The sequence below is a fragment of the Sinocyclocheilus rhinocerous genome, unplaced genomic scaffold (genome assembly GCF_001515625.1).
Source record: "Sinocyclocheilus rhinocerous isolate Xijiao unplaced genomic scaffold, SAMN03320098_v1.1 scaffold418, whole genome shotgun sequence".
Lineage (NCBI taxonomy): Eukaryota > Metazoa > Chordata > Actinopteri > Cypriniformes > Cyprinidae > Sinocyclocheilus > Sinocyclocheilus rhinocerous.
In genome coordinates, this window is record NW_015651146.1 from 1,341,420 (window position 1) to 1,359,857 (window position 18,438).

Sequence of the window (18,438 nt, forward strand, 5' to 3'; positions counted from 1 at the left end):
TTGCTGTCTATGCAGGGTCAGAGAGCTCTCGGATTTCATCAAAAATATCTTAATTTGTGTTCTGAAGATGAATGAAGGACTTACGGGTTTGGAACGACATGAGGGTGAGTAATTAATGACAGAATTTTCATTTTTGGGTGAACTATCCCTTTAAGGACTACAAAAAAGGTGGGTACGGACTACAACAAGCTTCTTCCCGGGTTTGTGACATTACTAACCCTGATGTTCACATAAACCCTGCCCCCGGGAACATGCAACTACCCGTAATGGTAAGGGGGCATGACGTTTCCGGACAACGTGCACTAGGCGGTTAGCGACAACACACTGGGCCAGCTAACCAATCTGAGCTCATTGCGTATTTCAGAGGGAGGGGCTTCATAGAACCAGGAACTCAACAGACTGTTTTGATGAGAACGGAAAGAGCGGTGTAAAATAAAGGTAAAATATGTGAAAATAATGAATTTTTTTTAAATGAACACTGTTACACTGCACCCCATAAACACAATGAAGCCTTCGAAAAAAGCTGATCAACCACTGCTTTAATTTAAATTAAAAAATTTTTTTTTTCATGAATATGACTTAAAGGGGTCATATGATGTTGCTAAAAAGAACATTATTTTGTGTATTTGGTGTAATGAAATGTGTTTATGCGGTTTAAGGTTCAAAAAACACATTATTTTCCACATACTGTACATTATTGTTTCTCCTCTATGCCCCGCCTTTATATTTAATAACCCTCTCATGTTAAGGGGCCAGTGTGTGGTCCAAGTCTCAGTCTCCTGGTTCAGCCTCAGTTTTATATTCGATGCTGCGGCTTCTGGAAACCCTGATATCATTTCACTGCTGCTGGAGTATGGAGCCGATCCCAACGTGCCCACCCACACCGGTCATCTCCCCATCCACCGTGCATCCTACCTCGGACATCTGCTGTCAGTACCACACTGCTAAAGGGTTAATCAATGTAGTGTTTACCCTGAATACAACCAGTAGGCATGAAAATCTCTTTTTGTGTCTTTCATAGAGCGCTGGAGCAGCTGATCCCTGTGACTAAGAAAGAGGTGATAAAAGAGAGCGGCATGAGCCTGTTACACTCCGCCGCTGCAGGCGATCACTCTCAGTGTCTGGATCTGCTCCTGAGCTCCGGGTTTGACCCAAACCTCATGCTACACCCCAGAGTGCGCAGGAACTATGAGGACGAATGCAGGTCAGCGCTGTTCTTCGTTGTATCGAATAATGATGTCCAGTCAGCGAGGCTGCTTCTAGACTAGAGGCTGGGGCCATGCCCAATCAAGACCCTGTCAACTGCCTGCAGGTGGCCATGCGACTGGGCAACTATGAGCTAATCAACACTCTGCTCCGCTACGGTGCCAATGTAAACTACTACTCCCGTGTCAACACCACCCACTTCCCTTCTGCCCTTCAGTACGCACTTAAAGATGAGGTGATGCTGCGTATGCTGCTCAATAATGGCTATGATGTGCAGCGCTGCTTTGACTGTCCGTATGGACAGGCCTCACACATGCCCATGGATTATGAGGGCTGGAGCGCTGCTGTCATCAAAGATGTTGTGGTAAAACCAGTTACTGCTAATTTTATTCAGTATAAAGGGGTATGACCTGATGTTGTTAAAGGAATAATTCACCCAAAAATGAAAATGAAAATTCACTTGCCTTAATGTCGTTCCAGACATGTACACTACCTTTCAAAGGTTTGAGGTTAGCAAATTTTTTAAATATAAATTAACGCTTTTATTCAGCAAGGACACATTAAATTGTTCAAAAGTGACAGTTAAGACATTTATAATGTTACAAAAGATTTCTATTTTAAATATATACTGTTCTTTTGAACTTTCTATTCATCAAAGTATCCTCAAAAAAAGTATCATGGTTTCCACAAAAATATTAAGCAGCACAACTATTTTCAACATTCATAATGATACGAAATGTTTCTTGAGCAGCAAATCAGTATATTAGAATGATTTCTGAAGGATCATGTGACACTGAAGACTGAAGTAATGACTGCTGAAAATTCAGCTTTGCATCACAGGAATAAATTACATTTTAAAATATATTACAGAATTGTAATAATACTCTGCATTATTACTGTTTTTACTGTATTTTTGATCAAATAAATGCAACCACAAGAGACTTCTTTCAAAATCAATAAAAATCTTATATATATGTATATGTATATGTATAACTTTGTCTGCAAAACACAGATGCGAAACACATATTTTGAAGAATATTTAGGTCCAAACAAAATTGAACCCCATTGGCTTTCAAAAAAAAAAAAAAAAAAAAACTGAGACATTCTTAAGAATGTCTTCTTTTTTGAAGAAAGAAAGTCATAGGTTGGAAAAACATGAGAGTGAATAAATGATGACAGAAGTTTTATTTTGGGTGAACTGTTACTTTAAGGTACCGACTGTAAGTCTAAACTCATTTTTTTTGCAGTTCTGTGAGGTGATCACAGTGTACTGGCTCAAGCACATCTCAGCCCAGGTAGTGAGAATCGTGCTGGATTACGTTGATCATGTGTCTCTCTGCTCCAAACTGAAAAGTGTTCTGACTGAGCAAAAACAGTGGCTGGAAATATGTAAGATACAAGGTGAGTCTCCTGTCACATCTGGAGATCATATTCAGACACTGTTATCTTTAGTGAGATCCAGAAAACCTTTAACTTGAAATTGTCTGTAGACCTGATGTATAGTTCTTAAATGTGCTGTGTTATACTTGTCGTAAGTGACCAGATACTTAGATTGAAATGAGTGTACAGAGTGTATTAATGTATGTTCTCTGCTCATCAGAAAACGCTCAAAGCCTGAAGCATCTCTGCAGACTGAAGATCCGTGACTGTTTAGGTCGCTTGTGTCTGAGGGCTCCAGTTTTTATCAGTTTCCTGCCTCTGCCTGTCAGTCTCAAAGACTACATTCGCTTCAAAGTATGATATTTACAGCAGAGGAAGTATGCCTGAAGAGTAAAAACCAGATTAATAAATCTGTACATGAGAAGCTGCTATAAAACTTTATGGATATACACTTTTTATTTAAAAAAAAAAAAAAAGCTTGTGAAATATTCATTTGTGTTTTAAAAATGAATATCCAGATACAGTGGGGTCCAAAAATCTAAGAAAACATTGGAAATCTGTGATTCAAAATTTTATTTAAAGGGATAGTTCACCCCAAAATTTCTATACTATGGAAGTCAGTGGGTTCCAGCAACTGTTTGGTTATACACATTCTTCAAACTATCTTATTTTGTGTTCACAGGGAAGAAAGAAACCCTTACAGGTTTGGAACAACTTGAGGTTGAGTAAATGATGACAGAATTTTCATTATGTGGTAAACTATCACTTTCAATGTGGAAAGACATGGAAAGTTTAGGATTCTGACTCATTTAAAACTTACAAACAAAATTAGAATTCTGCAATATCTAGGTGAATAATCAAATGAGCACACTGATGTTCTTCAACTGAAGCGCATGTTCTTTACATCAAATCAAATCATGCTGGAGAACATGACTGTAAAGCCCAATCCCAATTCTACCCCTTAGCCCTTCCCCTTTGCCCTACCCCTCCGTTTCGCCTGGACCTAAGAGTGCTGCTCCCATTAAAGCAAGAGGGTTAGGCTACTAAATATTAAGAATTCTTAAATTCAACTTTTCTCTCAAATTACGCTGATGATATTAGCAAATTCATATATATTAGCAAAAATCACTAACAACCCCAATGTATTTGAGATGTGAGGATATGTGATTTGTATAATGAAGGTCTATGTTAGAAATAATTATGTAATATTTTGCCTCAAGTCTTTTTTTGTTTTTAAATGTGGTCATATTGCACGGAATTCATGGGGATGATTCTGGGTGTGAGCAAGAGCACAGACATGACTTTCCCCAAAGGGTTACTGTCCGACAACTCGACGATTCGTTCTTGGCACCGATTCTCTGTGGAGCTGCTCGCGCGCCAGCGATCAAAGCTCACGGTGTACGACGTCTATCCGCTGCGCAGTTCACAGCAGCGCCGCTGGGGGGCGTCAGGCTCCGTGAATGTAAACAGAGTGACGCCAGAGTTTTGCAGTGGTGGGGAAGGCATACGTCACAGGCATAATGGCGGAGGCTGGTTGAGAAGGAGAATTACTCCGTGAAGCGGCACTGAAACCAACTTCATCGCCAGCTGACGAGGTGACCGCTGGTCCGAAAAAATGGCTTGCAATTTCAGCCAGGAGAGAAAAATCGACAAGGAGAGCAGCAAGGCCGGCGGCCTAACCTTGGAGGATGGCGATAGCAAGAAACAATTGTTGTCAGCCTCTAGCACGGCCACATCCAAGCAAAATGGCGATCAAGCTGGATGTGAAGACGAGCAAATGTCTGAACAAGATGCTTCTGAGCGACGGAGGGCAGGGCTGTCGGACCTAAAAAACTGCGGCGGCTCGCCCTCGACACTACCGAGGTCGGCCGAGGAGCTGCCAAGGAGGAATTTTCAGATTCCGAGGAAAATCAAGGAGCGGAGAGGTTGTATGTCCCATTGCTACCACTACTACTGCCATTCCCGAAATGGATTCGAAATTTTCTGTTTCACAGCCTGCAAGTTCGCTAAAAGCGCGCTCTTTACCGCGTCGAGTCAAATTAATAGACCTGTACTGATAAGCAAACAGGCGATCTATATAACGCACCACGTGATTAGCCTGAAAGGTTTGCACTAATGTTACTAAATGGATTTTTACTTAGTGCACCGCTCGGAGCTGCAGGTAAGTAAGTCAGGCGCGCTCATGCAGCTCGAACAGCACGTGAGGATCCGATCCGTTGCACGCGCCCGCGCGAGTCATTGAACGCAAACCTCGAAGACGTGCATTTTCGTCCCACGGTTTCTAAACGGTGTCATTGCTTTGCTAGCGGACTCCACACTCCTCCTCCCACACCATACAGTGCTGCCACCCCACATGACACACTTCTTCCCGTCCTCATCAATGGCACCAGTGTGATTCAGTTGACCACTGCATTTCTCCCTTCAGTCTTTATGCACGACTGTTAGAAACACCTGCCAGTCCTGTACAGCCAGTCTTATTAGGACACACACCGCCATTCATTCCCGTACTATTTCCTTATAGCGCAAAAGAAAGATAAGAAATCTTGTAAACAGAAGAGCGCTGCTTGAATGAAATCGAAATGTGCCAAACTGGGAGGAGCTTGTAGTAGTTGTAAGGTATTTGTTGGCTCTAGTGCAAATTTTTTTCGGTTTGTAGGTGCTCTATCTTGTGTTATATCGAGTAAGGTGTTAAAAAGCAGAACAGACACTAAATTGTTTTCTAAACTGCAAATGATGTCGTTTTGTAAATGTTTTGATTAGTGAATCGACCAAGCCGATTTGTTTGACCATTATGTCCACTAATTGGTCGATTAATGCAAGTTCCAAAATATTTGATTTAATTTGTTTTAGCTAATTTTTAGTAATCATTGTGAAATGTCATTTTTCATTTCAGCAATTTTGTGTCTCATTTTGGCAGCATTATTTTATGTAAATTGAGTCAACATCACTGTCAGGCATTGAAAAACCTGGTAAAACTTTATTTTAAGGTGTCCTTGTTACACATGCTATATATACTTACTATTATAACAACAATTAATTATGCATACTTACATGCAAGTAACCTTAAGCAAAATCCTAACCCTAACCATATAGTAAGTATATGTAGTTAATTAATATTTCTCAACACTTAAATTTATAATTTCACTGTAACAAGGACACCTTAAAATAAAGTGTAACCCACTTTACAATAAGGATCATTAGTTAACATTAGTTGACTACTTTAGTTAACATGAACTAAGAATGAACAATACTTCTACAGCATTTATTAATCTTAGTTCATGTTAATTTCAAAAGTTGTGCTTGTTAACATTAGTTAATGCACTGTGAATTAACATGAACTAACAGTGAACGACTGTATTTTCATGAACTAATATTAACAAGGATGAATAAATACTGTAATAAATGTACTGTTCATGTTTAGTTAATACATTAACTAATTGAACCTTATTGTAAAGTGTTACCAAAAACCCATATACACTAGCTTTAATGTATATCTTGTAATGCACTGAACTGCAGGATGTTTCACATTGTGCAGAGTGTCTGTCAGGTTATGTATGACTCAACTATGCATTCGAATTAAAATATTTACTTGACGGTTTCTTATTTGAATGCATTGATGTCTTTTGAGCTCTGTCTTTCATGTGTGCTGTCTTCCAGGTCTCCTTCAACAATTGTCTCCAGATTCCAGAGAGTTTGAGGAAGTTGTGAAGCTTCTGTCCACGTTCTACCTGGACACCACCTCCCGTGGGACTTTCACCTACACCAAAGCTTCTCTCATTCACAACGAGCTCTTGGAGAAAGAGGTGAGCACTGAGTGAAGTTAATTAGTTGATGTTGATAAACAGTATTTTTGTTTGCAATTGCAAAAGACTAGATGATTGAAATTGTCCTCGGGCCACTTGGGAGCTGTTTTCAGTGAATCAAAAACTGATATGGAATGATTTATGACTTTTTCATAGTTCATTGAGAAGAAAAGGGAACTGAAGCAGAATGGCAGGACAGAGGCAGAACTCGCAGAATCTTATGCTTTTCTGCTGCCTGATAAGAATAAGGTGAGGCTGTGTTAGTTTTGCTGTTGCGTAAGCATTTATAACCTTAGATGATTAGGTCACCCAAAAATTGCCATCATTTACTCACCCTCATGTTGTTCCAAAACTGTATGAGTTTCTTTCTTTTGTTGAACACAAAAGAAGATATTTTTGAAGAACGTGGGCATCCAAACAGTTGCTGGTAGCCATTGACTTCCGTAGTATATTTTGCCATGCTTTGGAAGTCAGTGGCTACCAGCAATTGTTTGTATACCAACATTCTTCAGGATATTATTTTCTTTTGTGTTCAACAGAAGAATGAAATTCATAGTTTTGAAACAACATGAGGGTGAGTAAATAATGACAAAATATTCAATTTTGAAGTGAATTCTCCAAATCTTTACACTTTTTAATCTTGACACTTCTCGGAGTTATTGAAAAGTTTAGAATGTATTTACTACATAACTGCCACAGTAATTACACTTTTATCAGTACTTGGAGTCAAATATAGCAGTGCAAGCAAGGTTTTCTGATTGAATCTGATTATATGATACATCTTTATCAGACTGTGGCTCCCTCACTGAAGTTTAGATTTAACAGCTAGGTGATGCAATGTCTCACCTTCTTGTCTACTTATTTATCAGGATATACGGCGTAACATGTAAAAGGGAATGTGAGATTAATAAGCGATTTGAAAAGGCTTTAAATGGCGTCATTTAGCAATAGTCTTGGTCAAAAGCATGACTGTAACCAAAGTAATATCTGGTGGTTTCTATCAGGTTCACTGGATCTGCGAAAAGGGTCTTTCTGTGGGACATTCGCGGATCAACAATCTGGGAAGCCCTGTCAAAGGTGAGCGTTGTGTTTCCAAAGAGTCTGTTTATATCTGTTTGGCTGTAATCATTAGGCTGGGAGGACTCTGGTCACTTGATCTTGTGGTTTGGAGTAGTTGAATTGGTCAGGGCCAAAAAGACCACTGTTCCATAATTTCTCGTGTTCACTAGGCCAGATAAATGTTAATGAGCCAAACTCGCTACAGACGTTCTTTTTTCCGTGGATAAACTGTTTGTGAAGTAACATCTGTTTTATATATTGGTCACCCCTATTACCTCTTTCTATTTTCAGAGCATGTTTGAGGTTTTGGAAGTTACATAATGTTCATTTTGTTCTTGGCTGTGTGATCAGCGAATTTCTGATTCATGATGATCTTTGTATGGTTTAGTGAAGCAGCTGCTGTGTGTTTTACACACAAGACACTCACAAGCCCAGCATCTTATGAACGTGACTGGGAGTGCTTTAACTGGTGAAATGAAATAGTTTCTGCAAATATTTAATCTTAGCCAATTCTATGCAGAGACTCTGCATTCCGAATGGATTGCTAGCAAATTTTTAGGGATTACCCTAAGGCTTTTTGTGGCTCACAGGAATGTCGCCCCAAGTAACTCTCATATCCTTGATTGCTGCTTTTTCTATTTTTAGGGGTTTACCTCTCAAAATACTCAGATTTGTTACAGATGAATCCATTTGAAGTGGGAGCTGCTGGAGACATAATCATATTTAAAATCATGAAGGTAAGTCATTGACGGAGTCTAACATTTACATTTACCATGCATCAAATTTGACTTTGAGGTAGTGCTTTAAATTTATAATACATAATTTCACAATGGTTTAAAAAAAACAGTAGTGACGTTTTGTCTTATTCTGCAGGGTAAAGTGAAGACAATATTTGAGAACATGCCCAAAAACAATCTTGAGCCGACCCTTAAATATGACAGCCATGCATTAAAAAATGCCAGCAAAGTGACCTCATTATTGTCCTATAGGGCCTTTGAGCACACTCAGGTAAGTGTTTAATTTCTTTTGTCAGTTTGAACTTCTGTTTTGTATTATTTGATCAGATAGATGACCTGTTATATCGGATTTCTCTCTGTTTTATTCCAGCAATACTTTTATGAATTTGCTTTTGAGGAGCTCAGGTCAAGGCCCAGGCATGTGTTGCCATATGCGGTTGTGTCTTTTCAATACAAAGGCAAAGAGTCGGCCACGGCCACACACAGGTATGAACAAGATCACTGATGACTTGCGTAGAAAGTGAATTACCATCTGGTATGGTTTTATTTTAATTTGAACCGTTTGTTTTCTCTTTTAGTAGATTAAACAGCACGTTATATGAAGGGCAAAGAGGTATGATCTGTTTTTTTCTCTTCATAGCAGATCATAAAATGAATAGATGGGTGTATTATCTAACTTATTGTATTATTACTTCATTTGTTGCTTTAGTTCGGCGAAGATATACGGTTTGGAGTGGCTCACTGGGGAATAAGGGAGAAGAGGTCTATCAAGTGTACATGCGGTCTTCAAGTCTCCTTCACCTTCCACTTAAACTGTGAGTCTCCTTTCGTTTGCTAATGAAGTTTTTTGTGCATTGTTTTTAAATTTATATATATATATTTTTTTCTTTTCAGCCCAGACAAGCTTGACATTAATGTGGCTATGCATCTTGACCAAGTAAAGAGAAAGATCCCGCCCATTTTGCTGTCATGGGAAGCGTACAGTGGATCACGAGAGGGTAGGATGAGTACCGGTGATGCTTTTCAGCCTGAGAGATGGCACGATATTTGATGTGTCGCTATAGACATGATAATGTGTTGTGGTATTTTGCAGCATTTAAGTGTGGGATGTACTGCAGCCTGTATGAGGTCATGGGGAGGAGTAAACAGGAAAACAGCCTCTCGGGACTGTTGCACCGGCTTGAGAGAGAAAGAATGGTGAGCTCATTCACAGCCCACTTTACGCTTTATTGAATTAATGCCCACAGCTTTACTCTAGCAGGGCATCACTGCCAACTCTCTCCCCTGTATACCATGTCTTCGGTCTGTTGATAGAATCTGTGTCACTGATCTGATATGCAGAATTTAAACTGCATATCATGCTATAATTAAACTCTTCACTCTAGGTTTTGGTGAAGCCATTGATAGACAAAGGATTTCTCTTCCTCCTTTCGTCTTCTCAGTTGCACACTACCACCGGTAGGTTTATGCACAGCTTTTAACCACATATGTGACACTGACCTGACAGTGTGATTGTTGCGTGGAATAACAGAGGCTGTTTGTTTTTGTTTCTTTAAAGAGCGACGAGGAAGAAATGACAGGGTTTTGCAGGCGCTTTTTGTATTTCAAGAGCAAAGAATCATCTCAAAGTTGAGTAAGTGTCTCTTTTATGTCTGTTTATTGAAGTTTCTTTGTATTTAGGTGTGTATGTGTTACTGATTCTTCATGTTTTTTTAGTTTCGAAGAACTCTGGAGTAGATGAGGACCCTCTTGCTCCACTAGAGCCTAAAGACCCAATCAGCCATCAAATAGACAATTTTGTACCTGCCCTGCATCATGGCTTCTACAAGCTGCGTGCCAATCCACCCAAAGAGCTCGCGGTGGGGCTGAAACGTCAGGTGCTGGACTACCTCAGCCAGAAAGAGCAAGGTGTCATACGGCCTTTCCACATAGTAGAGTACCGGCACAGTTTGGATGACCGGACTAAACAACACCCGGCACCTCGTCCTAAGAATATGGATGTGGCGCTGAACTCTTACATATTTGGTCCAGGACAGTTCCAGCTGCCTGTGGAGGCGCTGCAGCAGGATCTGATGGACAGCCAACAGGGGGCAGCGTCTCCCCCAGCAGGTGCAGAAGAGTACAGTCCTGTCTCAGACTGGGGAGGGTCGGATAGACAGGTGCCGGGTAGCAGTACGATTGGGGTTTCTCAGTCTAACGGTGGCGCTCAGAGGCCACAGGGAGAGTATGAAAAAGAAAAGATGGAGAAATTGCTAAAGCTGATACAGTTACACAAGCGGACTTTGGGCAAGGATGAGGGGAGCGGGTCAGAAAGAGAAGAGGACTGGGACCCCGCTGGCCTGAAGAGGAGGCTGGAGAGGGAAGGTCCTGGGGGCGTGAGCAAGTACCTTAGGATGGGTCTGCTGAATGGAGAGCCAGGAAGAGGTGAGTCTGTGCTGAACTAATGTAGAGGAAGGTACAACATGATTCTGGGAACCCTGTATATGAAATTGGAAAAGACTTAAATAGTAGAGGAAATGAATAAAAAGACTGAATATATATTCTCGTTTGTTATGTTATTAAAAAAATTATTTTCTTTCATAACAAAGATGTTATTTGTTTATTGTTTTTTGTTATTTAACAAGCTTATTTTCTAATGTTTATTAGAAAACCTTTTTCCTTTTTTCTGTGTAAAAATGAAAGCATCATTTCTAGACCCGCATATGAAAATGACCTGAAAGGTGAAAAGCATCAGTTCCCGTACATCACTAATATTCAGAAGCTCATGTGAAGTGTTTATTTGTGCCTAATAAGAGACTGTATTTATATATATCTGTATCTACACACAAAAGAGCTCCAGCACCAGAGTATAACTGCTGTTGCTCAGAAACATGAGATCCTTGTTGACATCTGGTTTACCTTTCTCTTAGTGGTGATGGACAGCATGGGGCTGTGTGACACGGACCTGCGGGAGCGCGTGACTCAAAGTGCCACCCTCCAAGACACGCACGCCTTGCTTAAACTCTTCCTCAGCACGCTTAACAGGATGGCCCAAAACACGGCCAGCAGCCAGCCTGTGATATTACCCAAAAGCGTAGAGGGACATGACCCCAGTGACTCAGCCGCTCACTGTGACCTTGACCTGCGAGGCAGGCGTGCTGATGAGGAGCAGGTTAACCAGAATTGCTTGGAGCCGTGGACAGTTCCTCATAATATATCTAATGCCAAACTCAATCGATATTTTTGTTAACCTGTAGTATGTGTGTTTAGGATCAGATTGCCTGCGGCAGGAGCAGTATGGATGTGTACAGTCCCTCTTCCAGTCTGGAGCAGCAGCCCTCCTGTCAAGCAGAAACCTCACTTCAGAGCCACCAACTCTGGAGAACGTCCACCAGAGGTCCGGCCTAATCTGCATGCTTACAACATAGACTTCTTCTTTTATTATTATTATTATTATTAACTTTTAAAAAAAATTAACACTGACTTACTTGTTCTTCATATACACTACTGTTCAAAAGTTTGGTGTTGGTAAGTTTTTTTTTTTTTTCAAATGTTTTTGAAAGACGTTTCTTATGCTCTCCAAGGCTGGATTTATTAAATCAAAACACAGTAAAACAGTAATATTGTGAAATATTATTACAATTTAAATTAAACTCTTTTTTTTTTTTTTTTAATGTAATGCAATTCTATTTTAAAATGTAATTTATTCCTATAATGGCAAAATGTTTCCTTCAGAAATCATTAATACACTGTTTTGCTACTCAAGAAGAATTTATTATTATTATCAATGTTAAACAGTTGTTCTGCTTAATATTTTTGTAGAAACCATTATACTTTTTTCATACTTTTTGATGAATAGAAAGTTCAAAAGAGCCGCATTTATTTTAAATAGAGATCTTTTGTAACATAAATGTCTTTACTGTCACTTTTGATCAATTTAATGCATCCTTGCTGAATAAAAGTATAAATTTCTTTAGAAATAACCTTTCTTTAGAAAGTGTATAACCAAAGACTATAGAATACCCAAGATGTGTCAGTTTTGAATGGGGAAAAATGCAAGGCTCAATATGGCTGCTCCATTGAAGGAAGCTGAATAAACGAGCTAATCAGTAAAGTCATCACGTCATTGCAGTTGCCGTTAGAAGTCCTGGTTGCTATAGAAACAAGTCAGCGTTCTGGAGACATGCGCTTAGTACTGCGCATGCGCACTGGCTGATCTAGCCTGAGAAATAAGCTTTTTTTTTAATGCTATTTGAGCAAAAGAAACAACATTTATGAGACAGTTGTTGTCAGATTTCATTGTGATTTCAAATATGAAATTGAATCATAAGCTTGGCGAACAGCTTTGGAGAATCTGATGTTTCCCCATTCAAAGAGATAGGAGCTGCACTTGCATTCCCGAGAGGCGTTTCAAAGATGGCCACCGAGTGAAATGACTTTCCTCAATTCCTGGAGGGCCGGAGCAGATTCAACCCTAATTAAACACACCTGATCCAACTAATCAAGTCCTTCAAGCTTTTTTGAAAACTACATGGTATGTGTGTTGGAGCAGGGTTAGAACTGCAGGGCTCCGGCCCTCCAGGAATTGAGTTTGACACCCCTGCCTTAAAGGGACTTTGGTATAACATATAATATTATCAAAGTCATTATAGTTAAAATAATGTGTCTACATACGTTTAAAAAATATGATTGATTTAAATGGGCCTTCTTTCAGAGTCAAGTCTTGCAAAAACTTGTAAAACCCTCAAACACTTGTACAGTGCAAAAATGTTTCAATTGAAAAAAAAAAATGTATTCATTTAGATAATAAAATGACCAAACTAATATACATAATGTGTTTTTAGCTCTAGAGGGAGTTGGTGAACTTTGTTTGAGTGGAGGGGAGAAGCAGGTACACTCTACAAGGAAAGTAGTAGACACTATCCTCGACAGTGAGTTCCAGAACCTCTGCACAGGGATCCAGAAACTGATGGGGGCCCAACATATAATTTACAACTCTCAGCCTCCTTTGCCGCGATGTGAGGATCAGGATAAATGGTCAAGCTCGGCATTCTCACCTTTTGTATGCAAATACGTCTCGTCGCTGCCTGTGCAGGGCTACGTTAACACACTCTGTGAAAAGATGAGCCGTTTGGTCCAGGCTCCCAGGGCATCAGTACAACCTGTGGCTGTTGTGTCACCACCTGCTGTTGCCTCAGTGCCCGCCCCCTTGCCACCTGCTCTGCCCCCTTCTGCCATGCCGGCTCCTGCCCAACCCATGCTGCCCTCACCTCCTGCTCATTCTCACACTAAAACATCATCTCCAGTGCCTAAGTCTCAGGCTTTGTCGAGCAAGCCACAAGCTACCCTTAAACCTCCTTCAGGCAAGCATCGCCTCGGCACTATCAAAGAGGTCCACCTGTTTTCAGCAGAAAAATCAGCTGACCCCAAGAGTGCAGATGTTGTGGAAAATCCTATCTGCTCCCCATCATCTGGAAGTGCCAGTCAACCTCCAATTGCTTCAGTCCCAGAGATTCCCTCAGAGCCTTCTCATGCAGGAACCTCAAGCACTGTGGGAGGCAGGGTTATTGGGCAAATTGAGCCCGATGTTTTGTGCACACTGGTGGAGATCATGCAGAAAAATGCAGTAAAGTTTTACATTCAAAGAGGAGATGAGGAGAGTGAACTCTGCACTGAGATCAAGGTCTGAAAGTATAAAATGTCAGAATATTTAGTGTGGTCTGATACATTTGACCAACCTTTGAAACACCTTATCTTTAACCTCCTTTGTTTGGTTTTACAGGAGTATTTAAGAAGCCTTGGCAACATCGATTGCAATCCTCAGAATTACCTGGAGAGTAAAAGTCAGCAAAAGTTCATGATCATTATTCAGAATGAGGATATAGCCGCTCATGTACATAAGGTAACCAATAACTCGGCACTGTAAACTTCTGGTTTTTTTTGTGTTTTTTTTAAACCTAGTTAATTAGTTGCACAAAACAAACTGAGAAGCATCTGTTTTGAGGCATTGTTCCCTCTACACTCCATTTAGATCCCAGCACTGGTGTCTCTAAAGAAATTGCCCACGGTTTACTTTGCTGGAGTGGACAGCCTGGATGATGTGAAAAATCGCACTTACAATGAGCTTTTCGTGTCTGGAGGTCTCATTGTGTCGGATGAGCTCATTCTCAACCCTGACAATATAACACTAGGTAAGAGCTAAAGGTAGCATGTAGAGGGGCTTACAACATCTTCATGCACCAGCTTGTTGAAACAATCCCCCTCTTCAGGTGTGATTGCAAAAATTGGTGTATTGTTTTCTTTAACGTCTGCATGAAATGGAAATTCACTCTATTTTCTAAATACATCTTAATGATCTTATTGTGAATGATTCATCCATTCAGGTTTCATTAAAAAAAATGTTTTAAAACACAGTAGCTTGATCTTACAGTAAAAATGACAGACCTCTCTGTTGTATATCTGCTTAAAACTGCCCCTCTCTTGCAATTAACTGATCAACTGATGTCCAGAAACAATTCCCACCCTACATTTTGTTCAGATGTATTTTTCTGGATTCAAATGTATGTCACAATGTGGCTACTTCAATTACATCGAGACTTTAGACACTGACATTTGTGTTTACAGAGAAACTACGGGCATTTCTCAAGTTCCTGGAAGAACAGGGCTCACCCTGGAAGTGGAAGGTGCATTGTAAGACTCAGAAGAAGCTTAAAGAGCTCAGCAGGTTAGAGACAGAAGGATTAGTATGTTTTGCCAATCCTCACAGACTCCTAGTCTCCAATATCTCACACATCCTCCCTTTCACAGGTTAAACACTGAAGCCTTGGATCTGTTAAACCTGCTGACGACCTACCAGAAGAAACACCTGGTGGAGTTTCTGCCTTATCATGAGTGTGACACTCCATCTAGGCAGGCTCCTGATTTAGACTGTCTGGTCAAGCTGCAAGCTCAGCACACACAGCTTAGACACTTCATTTTCCTCACAGGTATGTGCAACAGGTCTAGTTGAAAGCTGTTGGCTATGCATGTTGGTATGTGGAGTTGTCTACATTAAGTTTAAGTTTCTTGATCAATTGGAGCTGTGTTCGTAAACAGAAAGACATGGTGACACATTCTCGCAGTTCTCCGGTAGTGGAGTCATCATCGCAGGTATGAATGACATCATGAACAACTTCCAGAGTTTGATCAGTGTCCTGGAAGAAGTAGCAGTTGCTGCCCTACCTGAACCAGGTAAAGATTTAACAGTCCTTTACTCTTCCTGACAAAATTCAGAAAGAAATTATAGATTTCAATTTTGACACACTATCTCCTCTTTGACTGCTCAGTGGAGCCTGATGCGGTTCGAGATGAGGAGGACATGTCTATAGACTCTGAAGATGAAATGCCCGTTATCACAGAGACGTCCATTCAGACTGAAAATGACCTGATGGAACCGCAGGCACCTCAGCCCCCTCCACCCCAGACCGATGGATTTCGTCCTCCCCTCCCTGACCAACCCTCTTTGGACTACATTAGCGATCCACTTGTACAACCAAACCCCTCCGCCTACCCTACTCAGGGCTCTTACTCAACTGATTACGCAGCTCTGAAGTCTGCCATTGCTCAATATAAAGCTGCCAGTCAGGAGAGCACATCTAGGCCTGAAGTAGAGGACACCCTGGCCAGTTTCGGCGTGAACCCCCACCAGAGCTACCTGTGTTCCAGCTCGGCACAGTGGAGCCCTTACTCTGGTTCTCCCGCATACCATATGTCCTCAGCATATTCGTCTCCAGTTAGTGTGGCCTCCAGGGGATCAGAGTACAGTCAAACTGCTGCTCCTCCTGGGACCCAACCTCCAACAAACACCTCCACCATACCTGTTGCTCAACCACTCACCTTTCCCCTTTCCCTCCCTCAGCCTCCGGTGGAGGTGCCTTCTACTCCAGAATCAGGCACCTGTCTTCATCCACCTGGACAGTCCCTACCCATTCCTGACAGCGTGGGAGTGCCTGGGGTGGCAATGGCAAGCACTGCTAATCAGTTAGGACTTGCTGGCTCTCAAACTGCTAAGTTAGGTGTAGAGTCTGCTTCCTCATCTTCTGCTACTTCCTCATCCTCTCTTCACACCACTTTTCCTTCCTATCCAGATACTACGAATTTTCCAGCCCTCACTCCAATTCCCCCTGTTCCACCGCTTTTCGGCTGGGGTCCTACACCAGGAGCCCAGCAGGGTTACGCGGCTGGACAGAGTGGGGCAGGATTCAGCACTCTACCTTCCACCCAAACTGAGGCCTCAAGGCCCGCAGATGGATCATGGCCGGGAACCATTGAGAGTGAAACCGCTCGTGGACAAGAGGAAGAAGGTGCCCCTACTTCGGCAACTTCTAAAGTGGTCCAACAAGAAGCCGGTGGAGAGAAAGGAGGTGCAATGGGAAGTTCAGCCGCATGCGGCCAGGGCAGCAGAACTCCAGTGAACACTTCCTGTGAAAGTCAGAGTGGCAGTCAAGCCCCTCCCACCAGGGGCGGCACTGCCAGCAGAGGACTCTTACCCATCCCTGGAGCTGCACTTGGACCCTTGTGCCGAGGCGGACACAACAATAGCATGTACAATCCCAGAGGGGGACATGCTGATATGATGCGTGGTGGTTTCAGGGGTCGAGGAGTACCACCACATCCCATGAGATCTAGACCGGGTTGGGGTCACATCAGAGGGGGCCCATCCTGTAACTGGGGTTATCCCCCTGGGAGGGGAGGGGGTGGTCGATCAGACTACTATTCAGACTACACCTATAACTAAATGCCATAGGGATGCCATGCTCCTTCATAGACTACTGGCATTAGGAATGTACATATTTAACATTAAGAGCACATCAAATCAAAATATCATCATCTGAAATTAAAAAAAAAAATTTAATCTGGTTTTGTATGAATGAGATTGGTGACTCGGACGTTAGCCAGATTTTCACTGTTTTCAGTAATGCTCTTCTTAAACAAGGTGTTTGAAAAACCTTGTTCATACCACTATATTTATATTGCCAAGAAATGTAACTGCCTTTCAATGTTTCATTTTTGTCAATACTTTTTGTTTGGATTTTCAAAAAAAAAAAAAGGTTTGTGAACAAGGAGCAAAATGCAGACAATATTTTTTTTAAAGAGAAAAAGTGAGTCGTTCTTCATTTTAGCTGTTTTTTTTTTTTACATTCTTGGTTGTACAGATGTTCTATTAAAGCAAGGTTGTATCAAACATTGTGATATTGTGTTCAGTATTAACTCACAGTTGAGAATGTGTGAACTCTTTGTATATGTACATAGTTATTTATGATGCTCTATAAAAAGGGTCACAGATTTTCTTTTCCAATGAGGTTCATCTATGCCAAAGTTGTTTATAATGTGCATTGGCAACATTTGACCTAATGGTTTTAACAGCCGGCCAGCAGAGGGCATCATTTCCTAATTTATTCTGCTGACCTGATGCTGATGCAGTTTTCTAAAGGGGTTATGTTTCTTGTCAAAAAAGAACGAATTAATGTGTTTAAATATATATATATATATATATATATATATATATATAATGAAGATTATGCATCTTGATTTAAAAACTGACTCTGAATTTGCCCTTTGTACATGACATGAATATGGTTAGCTGAAGTTTTATAGTAAATACCTCGGGGCATTTCACAAATGTTACTGTTTACCAGATAAACAGCTATGTCTCTGAAAACAATGCGTACGATTTTGTTCAAAACACCTTTTATGCTTTTTCTATATTTCAACCCAGGTGAACATCAGATGTGATTGGGATGAGAGCTGTCTGTTGTTTGGTTCTGAAATATGGTAGTTAATGCGTGCATTTCTCTGTTAATAGAAGAACTGGCTTTTTCTTCCAGAATTGGCTGTTGAAAGTGCAATGTTAAAAGTATGTTTTAAAATTGTTGGGCATCTTTCAGTGGTTTGGAAATCTGTATTTTGCACAATTCTTTATGTGGCTCACCAGTTTACATTTTGAGAGTACTTATGTTCTTTATATATCACCACCTAAGTTCAGTATAGGTTAGAAAGAATGATAAATCCAAAACACACCAGCAGCATAAGGGAAAAAAGAAAGCATGGAAAGACTGAAAAATTGCTGGAGTACCTAGTTTTGCCCCAAAGTGTAATCTGCTAAATCTGATCTCCAGTTTTCTCATCTCTCATTTGATATAGTCATCTCTCCAAACAACACTAGTATTACAAACACAGTACAAAGGCAAGGCTGTAACGAGGCAGTCACTGTTCTATAACTGCAAAACTGTAGT

General features: G+C 40.9%; 1 protein-coding gene and 1 pseudogene across 3 annotated transcripts; both read left to right on the forward strand.

The window, feature by feature from the left end:
• LOC107712668 (dynein heavy chain 12, axonemal-like) overlaps positions 1-3,305 on the forward strand; it is a 6,216-nt pseudogene extending 2,911 nt beyond the window's left edge.
• A 498-nt stretch (positions 3,306-3,803) lies between these two features.
• LOC107712737 (protein TASOR-like) lies at positions 3,804-17,264 on the forward strand. 3 transcript variants are annotated; one of them, XM_016518076.1, is made up of 23 exons: positions 3,804-4,514; positions 6,244-6,389; positions 6,546-6,638; positions 7,394-7,466; positions 8,094-8,185; positions 8,322-8,456; positions 8,556-8,671; positions 8,764-8,798; positions 8,895-9,000; positions 9,080-9,183; positions 9,279-9,382; positions 9,571-9,643; positions 9,744-9,818; positions 9,902-10,609; positions 11,095-11,336; positions 11,435-11,561; positions 13,009-13,847; positions 13,947-14,066; positions 14,196-14,355; positions 14,789-14,888; positions 14,972-15,150; positions 15,260-15,394; positions 15,490-17,264. In XM_016518076.1, exons 1-23 carry the CDS (start codon positions 4,202-4,204, stop codon positions 16,938-16,940), a joined length of 5,526 nt encoding a protein of 1,841 aa, XP_016373562.1. In that variant the 5' UTR covers positions 3,804-4,201; the 3' UTR covers positions 16,941-17,264. The 3 variants fall into 3 exon arrangements, with proteins under 3 accessions (XP_016373562.1, XP_016373564.1, XP_016373563.1); XM_016518078.1 differs by having other exon boundaries at positions 8,767-8,798; XM_016518077.1 differs by having other exon boundaries at positions 3,804-4,511.
• Positions 17,265-18,438: the final 1,174 nt, after the last annotated feature.

Coding starts and splice junctions, on each gene's coding strand:
- LOC107712737 (XM_016518076.1), top strand. CDS start 4,202: ATGGCTTGCAATTTCAGCCAGGAGAGAAAAATCGACAAGGAGAGCAGC. Junction 14,356..14,788: donor CCCTGACAATATAACACTAG/GTAAGAGCTAAA, acceptor TTGTGTTTACAG/AGAAACTACGGGCATTTCTC. Junction 15,395..15,489: donor TGCTGCCCTACCTGAACCAG/GTAAAGATTTAA, acceptor TTGACTGCTCAG/TGGAGCCTGATGCGGTTCGA.